General features: G+C 35.2%; 2 protein-coding genes and 1 pseudogene across 8 annotated transcripts; 1 reads left to right on the forward strand and 2 right to left on the reverse strand.

Moving 5' to 3' along the window:
- Positions 1-1,866: 1,866 nt before the first annotated feature.
- LOC104747933 (uncharacterized) lies at positions 1,867-3,986 on the reverse strand. Of its 7 annotated transcripts, none has more exons than XR_015581548.1 (8): positions 3,912-3,986; positions 3,666-3,791; positions 3,510-3,565; positions 2,912-2,988; positions 2,715-2,822; positions 2,583-2,635; positions 2,296-2,469; positions 1,867-2,203 (listed from the first exon to the last, which is right to left on the reverse strand). XR_015581548.1 is itself a non-coding variant. In XM_087486920.1 (7 exons), exons 4-6 carry the CDS (start codon positions 2,999-3,001, stop codon positions 2,347-2,349), a joined length of 321 nt encoding a protein of 106 aa, XP_087343046.1. In that variant the 5' UTR covers positions 3,002-3,052; positions 3,510-3,565; positions 3,666-3,791; positions 3,912-3,986; the 3' UTR covers positions 1,867-2,203; positions 2,296-2,346. The 7 variants fall into 7 exon arrangements, 2 of the variants coding, with proteins under 2 accessions (XP_087343046.1, XP_087343047.1); XR_015581549.1 differs by having other exon boundaries at positions 2,912-2,991; XR_015581547.1 differs by having other exon boundaries at positions 2,912-3,052.
- A 3,852-nt stretch (positions 3,987-7,838) lies between these two features.
- LOC147927400 (uncharacterized) lies at positions 7,839-9,657 on the reverse strand (annotated as a pseudogene).
- A 2,662-nt stretch (positions 9,658-12,319) lies between these two features.
- On the forward strand, positions 12,320-12,799 carry LOC147927401 (uncharacterized). The gene has a single exon (XM_087487440.1). The coding sequence runs from the start codon at positions 12,320-12,322 to the stop codon at positions 12,797-12,799; it is 480 nt and encodes a 159-aa protein (XP_087343566.1).
- Positions 12,800-17,347: the final 4,548 nt, after the last annotated feature.

Consider the following 17,347-nt stretch of genomic DNA (forward strand, 5'->3'; position numbering starts at 1 on the left):
TATATTAAGCAGACTTATAGAGTAATCTAGACTTTTGTTAAGTTTTCGTATTTTTGGTAGACTTCAAAAATATATTAAGCAGACTTATAGCTAATCTGCAGAGTAATCTAGACTTTTGTTAAGTCTTCGTATTTGCGGTAGACTTCAATAATATATTAAGCTGACTTATAGCTAATCTGCGAAGTTCTATAGACTTTTGTTAAGTTTTCGTATTTTTGGTAGACTTCAAAAATATATTAAGCAGATTTATAGTTAGTCTACGGAGATTCATAAACTTCGGTAAAGTCTTCAAATTTTTGGTAGACTTTAAAAATATATTAAGCAGACTTATAGCTAATCTGCAGAGTTCTATAGACTTTGGTTAAGTCTAGTGTATTATAGCAGAACTCTAATATTAATTTTAGCAGACTTGTTTGGTAGTAGTTTCAAAAAGATTTCTTAACAACCATTGTATCCACCTCTCTTTTACCTTTCAGTGGTATTTTTGAAAATTATTAATGAAACACGATTAAAATATATTAATAGTAGTTTCAGTCTAAACAAGAACAGAGAATTCTAGAAACACAATCGAAAGATAGGGATTCAGAATCAATTTCAGCCCAAAAATTCAATAAACTTAACAACTAAAATTAATCAAAAAGAGAAAGACGTAAGAGATCTTATGTTGTGGAGAATGAAGAAAGTCGATTCAAAGTTAATTATATTATATTAGGTTTTAATTAATTAATATATTTATAGATATATGAACCATATGTCTTTTCCATTTGAAAAGAAAAAAGGAAACCACATTTTTGGTATTATAAAAATTATTATACAAAAAGTGAATTAGTCTGACAATAAATATAAAAAGAGGTTAGTGTTGCTAATTATTAACAAAAGTGGGTTACTATGGGTAATTTTCTCTTTTTATTATTATATTATAAATTTTTTTAAAAATGTTAATCCGTGTTTTAAACATGGGATATATTCTAGTTTTGGTGATTATAATAAAAGTACTATCAACTAATTATCTAACGCCATGAAAGATTTTTATGGGTACCATTGGTATTTGATAATTATAAAATTAATAAGGTTAATATCGACTAAATCTTATTATATAGACTAATAATTTAAGAAGCCCGCTACCAAAAAGTTCCTTTCTCCCAGTGGACCCTACCCCTATCAATTTTTCTTACTAAATTTGTTTTTGATAATCTTAATTTTAGTGCAAAAATGATTAAGTGGTGTTACGGTCCAACAGGACCAACACCCATGCATGGTTGTTGGGGTTTGCCCAATCACATCTTAAAATCATTTGAACCATTGAGATATTTACGAGGCCAATCAGTGTTTGATTTTTTCAAGTTCAAATTTCAAACAAAGTTTTGTTAGATACAAAATATGAGCATGAATGATAAATATATGTATATGATCTGTAATTAAACCTAATACACTCCAACTTAATAAAGAGAAACTTACCCTAACTTACTTTATCAAAAAAAAAAAAAAAAAAAACTTACCCTAACTTATTTTTTCATGCTATAGTTCCCAAATCCACACACACAACTTTTGATAACCTAACCACGATTTTAGAGTTGTAAATTTCAATATTTATAAGCACGGACGGCTGGTGAAGATCTTTTTTGCACATAGTATTGTTAGAGCATCACCAACGGTGAGCCTCTTATTTTGAGGTTTTTAAATTTTTTAAGAATTTATTATGTACTTTTTAAAAATAAGAACTTGTAAAAGAGTAATTAAAATTTTGCTCCTCCAATGGTGAAGCTCTTACGTGTTAATTTAAGAGTAAGTATGTATCCGCGCTACCGCGCAGTGTTATTTAAAATAATTGATATAAAAATTTTAAGTTCTTAAACAATGTTAATATTTTTTTTTAACGTCTAACTTTATTAATTTAGAGAAGAAGTATACAAAGAGTTTATACGGTACATATTACTATTTTTCATCTAAATTGATAGTAAGTTGAACGAAAACATATTTTAATCATCTTCTATATCCGTTATCTGACTTGAAAAAATATACTCGTGCTTTCACAATTTTCCTACTCGCAAATCAAATTTGAGTATCGTATCACCCGTAGATCTAGTCCACAGCATCGCGGGACATCACATGCTGCTACAATCAGCACAACAATCTTATCCACAGCATCACGACGGGACATCACAAGTGTATCGTGTAGCAGAATGCTGTAAACATTTGGCCCCTGCAAAGCGTTACGCAAAAAAGGTTCAAGATTCGCTAACCCAATAGAGTAGAGGAACCGCAAGATTTGATATGTGATTATCTACAACTTACTATCGATGGAATTATGTTGACATAATGTAGATTCTGGGTGGCTAGCTTCAACTATTCATCAATAGGACCACCTTCTACAACAAGGACTTTCTTTGTCTTCTCCATTTGATTGTAATAGTTCACAATGTTCTTCGTTTTATGCGTATGCAATGCCAAATCATCAAACACGAGGAGCTGCATAAATTTCCTCAACCATCAGACACGATAAGACCAGCTTAATAACAAAGGCACAGTAATGATGGACGATCAAGAGCACAAGTTATGATTAAGAAGAGAAAGAGACTGACTTTTCCTTCTGCGGCTCGAGCTGTCAATGTTATTTTCAGTCCAAGCATAAAAACTGATTGGACCACGCATAAAATAAATAGCTATGTTTGATGGCAAGAAGCTTTAAAATAAAATTAAAAAAACTGATTTACCTGTGGACCACGCAGTGTACCGTGTCTAGCTCGACCTGTACCCTTCTGATTCCATGGCTTTCTACCAGTTCCACTAACCTCACTCAATGTTTCGGTCGAATGAGTTCCCTACATATCAACCAACAAAGTGTCACACACTTATTGATTGTTTGCTTATATGACTAAATTAAGGCACTGTGAGATAACTAATTAATTACCTGCTGACGTTTAGCAAGCTGCCATCGGACGACATTGTGAATGATATCTTTCCTTATTGGAACATCAAAGACATCACCTGCTAAAACCATGAAACCCGTTCTGAAAATTAGTCACCGGAATGACCAAGTCTTGATATTGTCCTAAGGAAAGTATCAATACCAGAATCAGTTAATACATGTTCAGAAGTTTTAAAAAGAGAGAAGGAATAAGGAAAGCATCATTGTTCAGAGATTTAAAACACGTCTCAAGCACAATCACAAAGTAAAACGAGAACATAATATAGCCCAACACAAGCGAAACACTGGCAACCGAACCTAATACCTTCACGTAATAAGCTAAATAAGGCCTGGAAAATTCTTACTCCTCTCAGAACATAAAGTAAATACATTTCTCTCTCCATTTCTCCAACATAAACTCCCATGAAATGTACAAAATTATCAGCAAAATCATACGAAAGATACAGAGTATGAAATTAGCTTGAAATGAAATAAAGCCATTCCATACTGCAATTGATTTAACAGAGATGAAGCCAACATCTAAAAAATAACGAAAAACACTCAGGAGGATGACCACTCAAGTACTAACTAAGTAGATGACCTTGAGATCACTAGTAAGAGAAGCTAAACCATTTCCAGATGTATTCACGAGCAAATCTGTTCGAAAGAGGCAGAGAGAAGCAATCAGAGATCAAGGAAGCAAAAACATAAAAATCACATTTTGACACGAGAGAAGCTTAGGAAATGAGATAAGTACTTGGTGAAGAGCCTCGTCCTAGAGCTGTTAAGGATCCCAAAGTGCGAAAGATCCTTCTTGAGATTAAAGCAGCCATAATCTCCGATTTCAATTTGAAGCAATAAAACAAAAACCCTAGCTTCTCATCTACAACACAAAAATACAATGTCTCAGTAGCTATCAAAGGCTGATTCGAGCTATTAAGAACAGTACACATGCATTTTCGATAATAGAGATCTCAAAGAGTTAAAGAAGAGGAACACTCACCGGTCACAAGATAGACGGCGGCGACTAATCAAGGACGAGGTTCAGTGAAGGTTTTTTACTCATGAGTTCTGAATCGGGTCATTTCGAGACGGGTCGGGTCTTATTTGGGTCATCAAGTTTTTAAAAAAGCCCATAAGTCAAAGACTTATTCGTGGGCCTATTTTCATTCTTTTTGGTTTTATTATCATCACTTGTATTTTATTTTCCATCTACACCTTAACCCAATTTATCTTTTGCTCTAATTTTTGATTTTTCATATGTTTTTGTAGCATTCAAATGTATATAGCTTTTGTTTTCGAATATTGCAGATCAGTGAAGCAAAACATGCTTTGTATTATGGCCATGGTCATCTCATATAGTTTACTAGTCTTATATAGAGTTGGCATGACTATATTTGGAATAAAATTGTGTATATAATTTCTAGTTGCAATAATTCATTTGAAACTGTTTGATGGTAAACTGTAGCTTTTTTCTATTCTGATGTGGCTAAGCAAAAATGATGTGATGATATTAATGTGATACAAGCCATTGGGAGGGTATCTATAGCTTTAGTGAGAACTTGCATCAAGAAAGAACGAGAGCTCATAAATGTAGCATGTTACATGTGTATTGTTGTATTCCATGGCTTCTTTGACCTCATCAAGACATCAAATGTTCTTGCCGCTCAAACAAACAAATACATTCACATGCATGTGATTGGGTATATATGTCTGGGGCTGCGACCGGGAAAAGAAGTTCGAAATAAATTTTGTTTCGATAAATTGAGTAAATATAAATTTTAGTTGGCTCTATAAATTAAATATTACATAAATTACCATGACATTTGAACATAGAAATTTATTTGTAATGTTTCCGACATGTTATGGGCTAAAGGCTACTTGTTCCCACTATGTAGATGCATCTTTTACTTATATTGGCCACCCACCAAAACCAATATTTTATTACATATCATGATATATAGTTCTTTCCTTGTATCTATTTATTAAACAGTTATGGTTAAGGTTAAACAAAAATTTTAATCGTAACCAATGGTTAATGAACCGTAACCGTGATAACCGTAATCGTAGTCATGCCTATATGTACCATCGTCATCCAAAATAAAATATTCAGGGTCGTCGGAGAATTCTGAATCACCTAGATCACTTCATACACCTTCATCTATAACTTGAAAGCATGAGTGATATGGACCATTTATCTAACACCATGAAGATATTTATGGGTAATGTTGGTACAGTAAAATCTCTATAAATTAATAAAGTCTGAACCATATAATTTTATTAATTTATGGATAAATTAAAAAAATATATTAATTTATGAAAAGATTTTTTATTTTCATAGCTTTGAACATTCTCTATTAAAAATAACATACATTTGTTATAATTCACTATAATTTTTTTGATTTATAATTTTGGCTATCGTAATATGATGGATGTCAATAGTTTACTAGATTATCCAGGTGAATATAATAAATATTTAGAAGTTCAGAGTTTAAAATAAATTGATGTTACTATCCTTCATGATGCACTACAAAAAAGTGTAGTATTACATCATTTATTTTCTATTTTGTATCATTTTTAAATGATGCAAAAATAATCTGCGTTATCTTTATAATCAATTACACGTAAAGAAGCAACTATTGCGTCTAGTTAGCGCCACAATTTTGGGATGTAATTTGAGAAAACAACACAATTTTTTTTTGATGCAATGATTATAGATGAGTTCCAATATGAATACAAATTCAAGAATATACAAACAACAATAGAGTCATATTTCACTAAATTTATATATATATATATATATATATATTAATTTATGATATTTATGAGACCATATTTTGACATAGGATTTCAAAAAAAATTATTTTCTTAATATTCTATCGAATTGTGTCATTTTTTATACTGACACAACTCGAGACTGCAAAAAATTATTAATTTATAGTGAATATTAACTTAAAAAATATTAATTTATAGAGTTTTTTACTGTATTTGGTGATTATAATAAGGGTACTATCGACTAATTATCTAACGCGATGAAAGATATTTATCGGTAACATTGATATTTGATGATTATAATAGAGTTAATATCGACTAAATCTTATTATATAGACCAACATTTAACAAGCCCGCTACCAAAAAGTTTGTTTCTCCCAGTGGACCTTACCCTATCTTTAATTTCTCTTACTAAATTTGTTTTTGATAATCTTAGTTTTAATGCAAAATTGATTAAGTGGTGTTACGGTCCAACAGGACCAACACCCATGCATAGTTGTTGGGTTTTGCCCAATCACATCTTAAAATCATTTGAACCATTGAGAGATTTACAAGGCCAATCCGAGTGTTTGATTTCTTCAAGTTCAAACTTCAAACAAAGTTTTGTTAGATGCAAAATATGAGCATAAACGATAAATATATGTATATGATCTATACTATTAAAACAAGAGTATTTATAGACCAATTTTTGGATTATGACTTTGTTTTGATAGTTTTTAAATAAAATTGTTGGTACTCAATAATTATTAATACATTAGTATATCATTGCATTAAAATTCTCTAACCATTCAAATTAAGTTGGGTCCATGCAGATCATTTAATACCCGATTAGTTGATCCGATTTTCTCATCAAATCTATCTATTATGTATTAAGTCAACCATAATCTTGCCTAAATCTTAATCAGTTAAAATATTTAATTAAGAAAAACACATACATCAGAATTAAATAAGAAAAACGTTTAAATAATAAATCAAATCTAAATATCGTGATTTTTCATAAACATTTTAGGATAAAATGAAAAAAAAAATTACAATTAATATTTGTGTATATTTTCCTCACAGTTTTATGAACAAATAAATAAATCCAGTTTAATTTTGAAAAACAATTTAAATTAAAAATTAAATTTTTTTAAAAAGTATTTTAAAATAGTAAAGTATTCATTATAGCCTTAATAATATAAAGTTAATTAATACAGAATATATATGAAATTAATAAAAATCAATTCAAATTTATTTTAATGGATATATAAAATATATCTAAAATCAACTTATTTGTAAATACTCTCTAAAACACAAGATATGCAAGAAATATCTTTAAAAATATCTTATGTAACTAATATATTTCGTAATCATAAAGAAAATAATATATATTTATGAAAATAAACTATTTCATGGATTACATTATTTGTTTAAGAAAAATAATAAAAATTCATTTTTAAAAAATAAAGAAGCAAAGAAATTTCAATTTATATTTGTATTTCTAAATAGTAATTACCCTAAAATAAGTATTTAAAACTCTAAATTGGTTGACTATATTGTATTACTATATATTTATGCAGATGAGTGAAGCAAAATATGCTTTGTATTAAGACTAGGTTTGGAACAAAATTGTGTATATATTTTCTAGTTACAATAATTGATTTGAATCTGTTGGATGGTAAACACAAGAAAACATGGATTTACCGACTACAAAAACAGTCACTAAACAGTTGCAAATTACTTAGTTACGACTGATTGGCGACTGACTTACGTAGTCGCTAAACAGTGCGTCGCTAAAATAATCAGTCGCCAAATAGTCGACACGGAGCTACTAATTGGCGACTGATAATTGTGGTCGTTCTTCCCTCGCCAAACAGTCGCTAAAGTTGCGACTGATCTGGTTACTCATTTGCGACTGTTTTGGTTACTGTTTTGTGTACGTTTCGGTGACTGTTTTACGACTGTTTAATTATCATGCTTTTTAAAAAATTCTGGTAAAAACAAATTATTTGATTTTGTAATACCAAATCTGATTATGAAAACTATAACTAAAACATAACAAACATGAAATTAAACAAACACATAAGTTTAATTTTACATCCAAACATAACAAGAGTACAAGTCACAAATATTACAAAAGTTTTTATAATCATAAAGGAAGGAGGGATAGTGAAGGAACCTAACTTTGAACATCAAAAAGGTTTGGGTCATTGGTTTGAGACTCGAGGAAGGTGACATAGTTTGGGTTAGTCTTGAGGAAGCTCACCAAGTGTGTGATCTCTGCTTGTTGCTCAGATGCAACCCGTAAAGCCCCAGCTGCAACCCGTGAATCCTCTGCGTCACGCTCTGCTTGTAGAGCTGCTTGTTGCTCTATTTTGCAGTTAGCTTCTTCAAGCTGTTGTTGCAGGCTTGTGAAAGTAGAAGAGCTTCCAGGGAACTTCCGCTTGCCGTTGATGAAACTCCCTAGACTTCCAACCCCAAAGTATGTTCCTCTATCGTTTATGAAAGTAGACTGCATAACAAAATAGAGAAAAATTTAACATCATTACTTACCAATGAAAAACTTAAGTAATGATGCATATTAGAAAGAAGCAACATTACCTGAAGAAAGAGCTCATCATCCTCCTCGTGAGATAGCTCCGATCGACGTGATGTACCATCAGCTTGGTCGTCATTGTCCAGAGCAGCTAACTTAGCTTCCCTTTTTTGCTTATATGCCTCATGAACTGCTTGCGCCTTCTTATCCACAAAAGTCCCATCTTTTTTGGTATGAGTCCTGATGAAAACTTCAGGAATAGTTGGCGGTCTTCCCAATTCCACTTCCTGAAAAGTTAGACAATGAAAAGGTTAGATAATGAACCATCTGATGTAACTTATTAAACAATGAAAAGATTAACTCACCATCTCTTGTTCGATTTGTAATTAAGACTTCGACCCTGATACATGCTTGTGAGGGCCAAGACCATTACGGTCAGACATTCGAGCTGCTGAAGTGGTTGCACTCTTTGTCATGGCTTCTTCTGTGTTCCAATAGTCACACATTTCTTTCCAAAGAGTTTTCTCAATCCAACTCGGTTTTGCTTAATCTCGCTGAGCTGCTGCCTTGGAAACCATGTCTTTCATACGGTTTTGACAAATGGTATAGAACTTTTCTTGAACGACACCGGTTAGTGAGGGATCCCAGGTGTGTGTTTTCTACAAAAGATGACTAGTGTTAGTGATAGAAACAATCCAAGAAAACAAACTATAAATACAGAAATCAAATTGAAAGGAGTAGAAGTTTATCGCCAATTCCAAGAAGTAGTTTTCTCTTCTTGCAGTAGGAACACAACTCCAACTGTAATATGGCCCATCAAACTTGTTTGTAAACACTTTTGTAATCTTTCGGGTAATCTTACCGTTGTCCTTACCAAACCTTATAACACAAACAAATCGAAAGTTAAATTATAATCAACAACAAACCTACTAATCTAATCAACAACAAATCGACAACAACAACAAACCTACTAATTTAATCAACAACAAACCTACTAATCTACTCAACAACAAACCTACTAATCTAATCAACAACAACTCAACAACAACAAACCTTCTAATCCAATGAAACAAACCTACTAAAACAATAAAACAATCCTTTCAATTCTAATCACTCTAATCAATCTAATCTACACAAACAATCCTTGCCAAGTAGTTCCACGCTCTAATGTGGGAGAGAGGACAGTGGTGTACAACTCACGGCCTGGCTGGACGAGCATGGCATGTAAAGAAGCGAGTACATCAGCTGGGAGATGTGATTCCCTTGCACCGTCATCCTCAGAATCAGCTTGGTCTTCTTCTTCCTGATGCGAGTTCTGCGCTTGAGAACTGTGGTGCGATCCAAAGCCAGCTCGAGGTTGAGAAGACGGTGGACGATGATTTGAGACGTGAGGAGACTGTTGAGGTAGCGGAGACTGTTGAGGTAAAGTCGAGACCTGAGGAGACTGTCGAGGATGATTCATGACTGAAGGTTGAGGAGACTGTCGAAGTGGTCTCGAGAATTCTGGTGGATCCGTCGCAGAGGCGAGAGGCTGAGGAAAAGGACGCTTGATTGGAGCTTAGCCGGAAGGGGATGCTCCTGGAAAGCTCCTCGAGTTCTGGAAAAGGTTTGTCAGAGGTGGATAGTCTCCGTAATGAGGCATCGGTCTCGCTGGAGGCTGGAGGATTGGGACAGGATTTCCCTGAGAATCATTGTCTGGGTCTCGCTGGTTCGCCGGCGTGAAGGCATACTGGCTGGGAAGATTTGCGGGTCTTCGATTCGCCGGTTGTGAGGTTTCAGCGGTTGGATTTGAGGAGTTTCTTCTTCCTCCTCTTTTCTTTACTACGGCCATCAACAACAAAAGAGAAACAAGAACGGGATGAAGATTTAGGGTTCTCGATTGAGAGCAATTGAGATCTAGGGTTTTCTCGGGGAAGAAGAGAAATGAGGGATTAGGGTTTTCTCAGGATGAATATGAGATCGAATTGGGTTTGGGCCGTTTTCTTACAGACCAAATTTGGTTTAAGGCCCAAATTAAATAAATCGGTCGCTAAATAGTAGTGGCGTAGTCGCAACTTTTGGCGACTGCAAAACCGGTCGCCAAATTAGTCGCAAATTGGCGACTACAATGCGACATTATAAATTAGTATCCAATTAGCGTCTATTTGGCGACTGTTTTGTTTGTGTAGCTATTAAGTAGCAAAACAATCGCAATTCAGTCACTAAATTTAGCGACTGGGTTTTAAGTCGCAAATTGCAGTAGGCAAATCCATATTTTCTTGTAGTGAAACTGTAACTTTTTCCTATTCTGATGTGGCTAAGAAAAAATGATGTGATGAAATTATTGTGATACAAGCCATTATATTGGGAGGATATCTATAGCTTTAGTGAGAACTTGCATAAAGAAATAACGAGAGCTCAGAAATGTAGCATGTTACATCTGTATTGTTGTATTCCATGACTTCTTTGACATCATCAAGACATCAAATGGTCTTGCGCTCAAACAAACAAAAACATTCACATGCTGGGACTGGCCGGGAGAAGAAGTTGGACATAAGTTTTGTTTCGATAAATTGAGTAAATATAAATTTTAGTTGGCTCTATAAATATTACATAAATTACAATGACATTTGAAAATAGAAATTTATTTGTAATGTTTCCGACATGTTATGGGCTAAAGGCTATACTTGTTCACTATGTACATGCATCTTCTACTTATATTGGCCACCCACCAAAACCAACATTTTATTCCATATCAGGATATATAGTTCTTTCCTTGTATCTATTTTTGATTGTTTTAGCAATGAGTTACAATTCTATATTTTTCAATCAAGTTATCATGCAAAAGTCTTTTGGGTTACCAAGACGTACAGTTTCGGACATTAAACCTAGCGCTAATTAAACCCATAATCTCCTTTGGTATAAAACCAGCATTTGATGTAATGATGTTATTTGTTAAAGCGTATATTATTATAGCATTCGAGAGACTTAAACGTGGAAACAAGGATTCATCACTAACATCTGTGACTTTGCTAACCAAGTGTGAGTTTTTGGCTATTGGATAAGAAGTAAACTTGAGAGAGGGAGAGAGCTATAAGAGAGAGAGAGAGAGAGAGAGAGAGAGAGAGAGAGAGTATCATCACCATGTCGTTGTTGAGCAGCTGCATATGCATAGCGGAAACACCAATGCTCGCTTTCACGGTGATCCAACCGTACGTCGTTGTTACGTTCCGTAAATGTGTGCAGTAGAGAGCAAAGGCTATTAGTAATATATAGCCAAAACCGACGAGACCGTAAAATGTAACTTTTGGATCCACGTGAAAACATAAAAGAAAAAGGAAAAAAAGAAAAAAGAATTGAAGAAATCAAAAATTAAAAAAGAATAATATCATATCCTACCTAACTCCATTCATTCTCTAAACTTAATCTTTTATGCAGTGAAAATGTGTGCTGCCATTTTAAGTTTAGGTAGCACAAAACATATATATGGCAGTAAAAGTCTCTCCGCCATCACACATCGTGACTACAAACATCATGCATCGTTTTGTTTCTTTACCCCATTATCATGATCTATAGATCGATTGTCTATCATATCCTGTTTTGTGTACCAAATGGAAGCTTATTAATTAAATGATGATATATGTTCAGTATAGTAGCTTGAAGAAATGAAACTGCGTACTCGCATGACAACAGACTGAGTTAAGTTATCGTATATTTTTAGAGATTTCTATTTTGTTATTTTGTTAAAAACGTTACGTGTACATCAATTTACTGTTAGGATATTGTAGGATATGATATCAGAGCGGGTCGATCTTTATGGATCGATTATGACGATCGTCAAAGACGACGGTGATGAAGATGACTGTTAGACACCATATATAGAATATGTCGATTGTGTAAATATTCTTGTGAGATACGTTTAGATATTCTCTAGAACATTCCATTGTACAATATATATAGTTTACCTAATGAATGATACACGACACGGAGTTTACCTCTCTTACATGGTATCAGAGCCTTAACCCTAGCCACCAAGCTAAGCGTTTTTCGATCCAAGTCTCCGCTCTTCTTCCTTGCTCTGTTTTTATTCCTTCTTTCTCTTCTTTGTTCTTCCTTTTTACTCTCCTCTTCTCTCTTTCTCCATCATGGCTGCTTCTCCCATCTCCAATGACAAACCCTTTGGGATTGCGCAGATCAAAGCGTACATTCCGATCTCTCTTGACATGAGCAAACTCAACTATGACAAGTGGCGTGAACTCTTTGAAACCCACTGTCTCAGTTTCGGTGTCCTCGGACATCTCGATGGCTCCTCCTCTTCAACTCCGGCGACTGCTAAAGAGTGGAAGGAGCGTGATGGTCTTGTGAAGATGTGGATCTACGGCACCATCTCCGAGTCCATCCTTGATACCGTTCTTAAGAAGAACGCCTCTGCTCATGAGTTGTGGCTCTCGATCGAGAGCCTTTTCCGTAACAACAAGGAGGCACGTGCTCTCCAACTTGAAAGTGATCTCCCTACGACGGTGATCGGTGACCTCTCTGTTCATGATCGGTACATGCTTTCGCTTCTCCTGCCCTCATACGTCCCAACAGAACGGCTGTGCCGAACGCATGTTACGTACCATTAACAACATGGTCCGCGCATTGTTGTTTCAAGCTTCTCTTCCGGGTGAGTATTGGGTCGAAGCTCTTCATACAGCGTCCCACTTACTCAATATTCTTCCCTCCAAAGCAATCAACAATGACGTCCCATTCACGCGTTTGTTTAAACAAGCTCCCACATACCATCATCTCCGCACGTTTGGCTGTCTTTGCTACCCAAATCTCCTCCCGACGTCTACTCACAAGCTTGACAAACGCTCTACACCATGTGTGTTTCTCGGCTACCCTACCGATCATCGTGGCTACCGCTGTCTTGACCTCAGCACCAGACGTATCATACTCTCCCGCCATGTCGTCTTTGATGAGAAAACGTTTCCCTTCACCACCCTTTCTTCCTCTCCTCCGTCCTCTCCTCCTCCTATCACGCCTTCACCACCACCCATTCCTCGACCTATCTCTTCTCACGCTTCTCTTCCTCCCGCTCCTGCTCCTCCTGCATCTATTCCTCCTCCTCCAAATGTTCCTACCACTCAAAATGCTCACCCCATGATCACGCGAGGTAAAAGCGGTATCGTTAAACCGCGAACTCCATTGTGTCTTCATACTGATGCCACAATTTCTCCACTACCTTTGACTCATGTTCAAGCAGCTAAGGACCCGTTTTGGAACAATTCGATGAATGTGAAATATGATGCTCTTATTAAAAGGAGAACGTGGGATCTTGTGCCACGTCCCAAGCATACTAACATTGTGCGCTCTATGTGGTTGTTTAAGCATAAATTCAATGCAGATGGAACTCTTAGTCGCTACAAGTCGCGTCTTGTTGCCAACGGACGGTCACAACAGCTCGGCATTGATTGTGAAGAAACCTTCAGTCCGGTGGTTAAACCGGCTATGATACGTGCGGTTCTCCATGTCGCATTGGCTCGTGATTGGCCTCTTCATCAGCTAGACGTCAAGAACGCCTTCCTTAACGGAGATCTTGAGGAAACTGTCTACATGCACCAACCTCTAGGTTTTGTGGATAAGACTAAGCCAGATTACGTTTGTCGTCTAAACCGTTCTCTTTATGGTTTGAAGCAGGCACCACGTGCGTGGAACACACGGTTTGCTACTTTTGTCCGTCGTCTTGGCTTCACGCAGAGTCTCTCGGATCTCTCCTTGTTTGTGCTCTCTCACGGCTCTGAGTTTGCGTATCTCCTCCTTTATGTTGATGATATAATTCTCACCGCCTCTTCGTCTCACTTGTTGCAACGGATCATCACCAGACTTAGCAATGAATTTGAAATGTCTGATGATGGTCCTCTTCATCACTTCCTTGGCATCACTGTTCAACGTGATGCTTCTGGTCTTTGGCTTCATCAACAGAACTACGCAGCTGACATACTTCATCGTGCCAACATGACTGACTGTAACCCGTGTCTTACTCCGGTTGATACCAAACAGAAGCTTGCTCCCGATGTTAGTCCACCGGTGTCTGATCCTACACTCTACCGCAGCTTAGCCGGTGCCCTCCAATACTTGACATTCACGCGTCCTGACATCTTCTATGCCGTTCAGCAGATTTGTCTCTTCATGCATGATCCCCGGGAGTCTCATTTTCAGGCTCTCAAACGCATTCTCCGCTATATCAAGGGTACCATCTCTCACGGTATTCGTATGACGAAATCTTCCTCTCTCTCACTTACGGCGTACTCCGACGCTGATTGGGCGGGTTGCCCTGCTGGTCGTCGCTCCACCTCTAGCTATTGTGTGTTTCTTGGCGATAACTTGATCTCTTGGTCATCTAAGCGGCAGAACACAGTCTCCCGTTCAAGTGCCGAGGCAGAGTATCGTGGTGTAGCCAACGTTGTGGCTGAAGCAACTTGGCTCCGTACTCTTCTCCTTGAAATGAAGATTCCGTTATCTCGAGCTACAATAGTCTACTGTGATAATGTTAGTGCCATCTATCTTGCTTCTAATCCGGTTCATCATCAACGGACTAAACACATTGAGATAGATATCCATTTCGTTCGGGAGAAGGTTGCGATGGGTCATATTCGTGTGTTGCATGTTCCTTCTCCTTACCAGTACGCCGACATTTCACCAAAGGTCTTCCTTCTCCATTGTTTCTTGACTTCCGGAACAGTCTCACCGTCCAGTCTCCTCCACCGACGCTTCGACTGAGGGGGAGTGTTATACACCATATATAGAATATGTCGATTGTGTAAATATTCTTGTGAGATACGTTTAGATATTCTCTAGAACATTCCATTGTACAATATATATAGTTTACCTAATGAATGATACACGACACGGAGTTTACCTCTCTTACAATGACAACAATGAAGACGGTGCCTAGATCCGATGATGAAAAGATATATGTGACAGTACAAAGCAAGAAGATGAACATGAAGAAGTTTTTGCCATCTTACGTGCTGTTAGCAACCGATGAACCCGACAAATCCAACGAACCCGACGAATTCGACAAACCCGACAAACAAGAACACGACTTGAAGGATTTGAAGGAAACCTTGTGTCACACACAACGCTTGTGTTGTGACATCGACGAACTAGATTACGACAAGAAAAACCGAAACCGAAATGACTCAACGATGTAGTATAACACCATGATGAAGACCGAAACCGGAATGTGAAGATGAAAACATGATCAAATTTAAGTTGGACATTTGCAAGCGGCATGCTTCAACTTGAGAGAGGGTGTTAGGATATTTTAAGATATACCTTGGGAATCAAGGAGAAATATTAATCACTTAATGTGATTTGATTGCATATATTTTAGGAAGATTTATATATATCATTTAAGGATATATCTTTGTGTATATATAGAGTCTTGTGGCCATTGATAATAAATAAGAAAATCATTTTCAAATTATGTTTTCTTAACATTTACAACATCTTATCGTTAAGTAATTAATCGTTCATTTCATACATTTTTCTTCATATACATACATTCTAAATTTCTATGCGTTCATCATACCTAAAACTCTGTGGCACTTCTTAATAATTTCACATTCATTATTTGCTTTTTTTTTTGCTCATACGTTATTTTCTTATTGTGGGTTATATACATAATATACATTTCGTTTTTTTAGAAAAACCCTTCCTTCGAAATATAAATATATATTTATATATGTAGTTGCATATATAACATATATAGGTGGAGTCGATGTACAGATAAGCTAGTAAACAAACAATACGTATTATGAGTTGTGACGTACAACCAATCAAATACCCTACAAACGTAAAAAGCGCAATTATATAGACATGAGAGAATCCGTTTACGTTTCTTCGGATGTGTGACCCAAAAACTTTCTCTTATCTTCTAACTTTTCTTTTGACCAAAACAAAAATGCGAAGATGACTTAGATAAAGCATAGACATTTGATATTACCAATTTTTAAAATTCAAAACAAAAAGCTTATGGAAAGTTGTATATTCATTCATGCACATCAAACTTATACCGACCAAACACAACTCTATGTTGGCTTATATTTTGGATGAACATCAGACAAGTTTTATCGATTGTGGACTTTCCACTACCTTTTCTCTATATAAATAACCAACACAATAACTATGCATGCTCCCGATCATTTAAGTAAAATCTTATGTTGAATATAACCATTTGTTTTTGAATATATTAAATATATAACCAATTTATTGGTCTATAATATATGATTACCATATGAATCTTTTATGAATCTAATAAAGTTTCAATCATTAAAAAAGTGTCACTACTATTACAATTATTAGTTACATTTATTTTTTGTGCCACTACTATTATGTTTATATAGTAGTTATATACTTATATTGAAAAAAACAAAAAATCTTAAACATATTATTATGATCTACCGTACAAAAGCAATGGAAGGGTATTATTATGAATAGGTTAATGGGGAAATATATAGGGAATAATAATTAAGTAATAATGAGGGTGATGAGACACGACGCAATGCCCAAATACTAGTAATAATTTAAATGAGATTATTATTAGGTCGTGAGGACTGAGGAGGGACCATTTCGCATTCATAACCTCAAAAGGCTTAAATTACGTTTTATCTCTAAATTATAAGAAAAATTGAATGCCTCAACGTGGCTGCCCTTTTCACTTCAGTTAGCCACACCTTTTCTCACTTTACAAAGTGTCGTTTGTACATTAATAAATACGACTCTGTTAGATTTTGCAGTTTTTTTTTAGTTTCTTTTAATTAGAAGATTTCAGGTTCAGGTTCAGGTTCATAATTTTCTTTTTCTTGTTCGATAACTATAATTCATAGGCATAACAAACAAAATATTCAATTTAAAATCTATAATCAAAAAATTTAAAGTTACAGTTGTAACCAATCATGTTTTTAGTAAAATATACATCTAATTTGTAAACAATAAAGAAGAAACATACTATCGATTTAGTGATTTACGATAAGTCGATAATATTATCATTACTGATTTTTCAAATTCAAATCAAAGCCATATAATGGAGTTTTTTTATAATTAAATAAAAATATTGTTAACAAAGAAAGTTTACCGAATAAAATTAGTAACCTAATAGTTTGTATTGGTGTCATTAACATATT

This window comes from Camelina sativa, chromosome 15 (genome assembly GCF_030686135.1).
Source record: "Camelina sativa cultivar CO46 ecotype springtype chromosome 15, ASM3068613v1".
Taxonomy (NCBI): Eukaryota; Viridiplantae; Streptophyta; class Magnoliopsida; order Brassicales; family Brassicaceae; genus Camelina; species Camelina sativa.

What these genes read in the sequence shown, in the direction of transcription:
- LOC147927401 (XM_087487440.1), top strand. Translation starts at nt 12,320, where the DNA reads ATGGCTGCTTCTCCCATCTCCAATGACAAACCCTTTGGGATTGCGCAG.
- LOC104747933 (XM_087486920.1), bottom strand. Translation starts at nt 3,001, where the DNA reads ATGGTTTTAGCAGGTGATGTCTTTGATGTTCCAATAAGGAAAGATATC. An exon ending in AGCTTGCTAAACGTCAGCAG is followed by an intron (nt 2,823 to 2,911) that starts GTAATTAATTAG and finishes GTTGATATGTAG; the next exon opens with GGAACTCATTCGACCGAAAC. An exon ending in GTACACTGCGTGGTCCACAG is followed by an intron (nt 2,470 to 2,714) that starts GTAAATCAGTTT and finishes AAATTTATGCAG; the next exon opens with CTCCTCGTGTTTGATGATTT.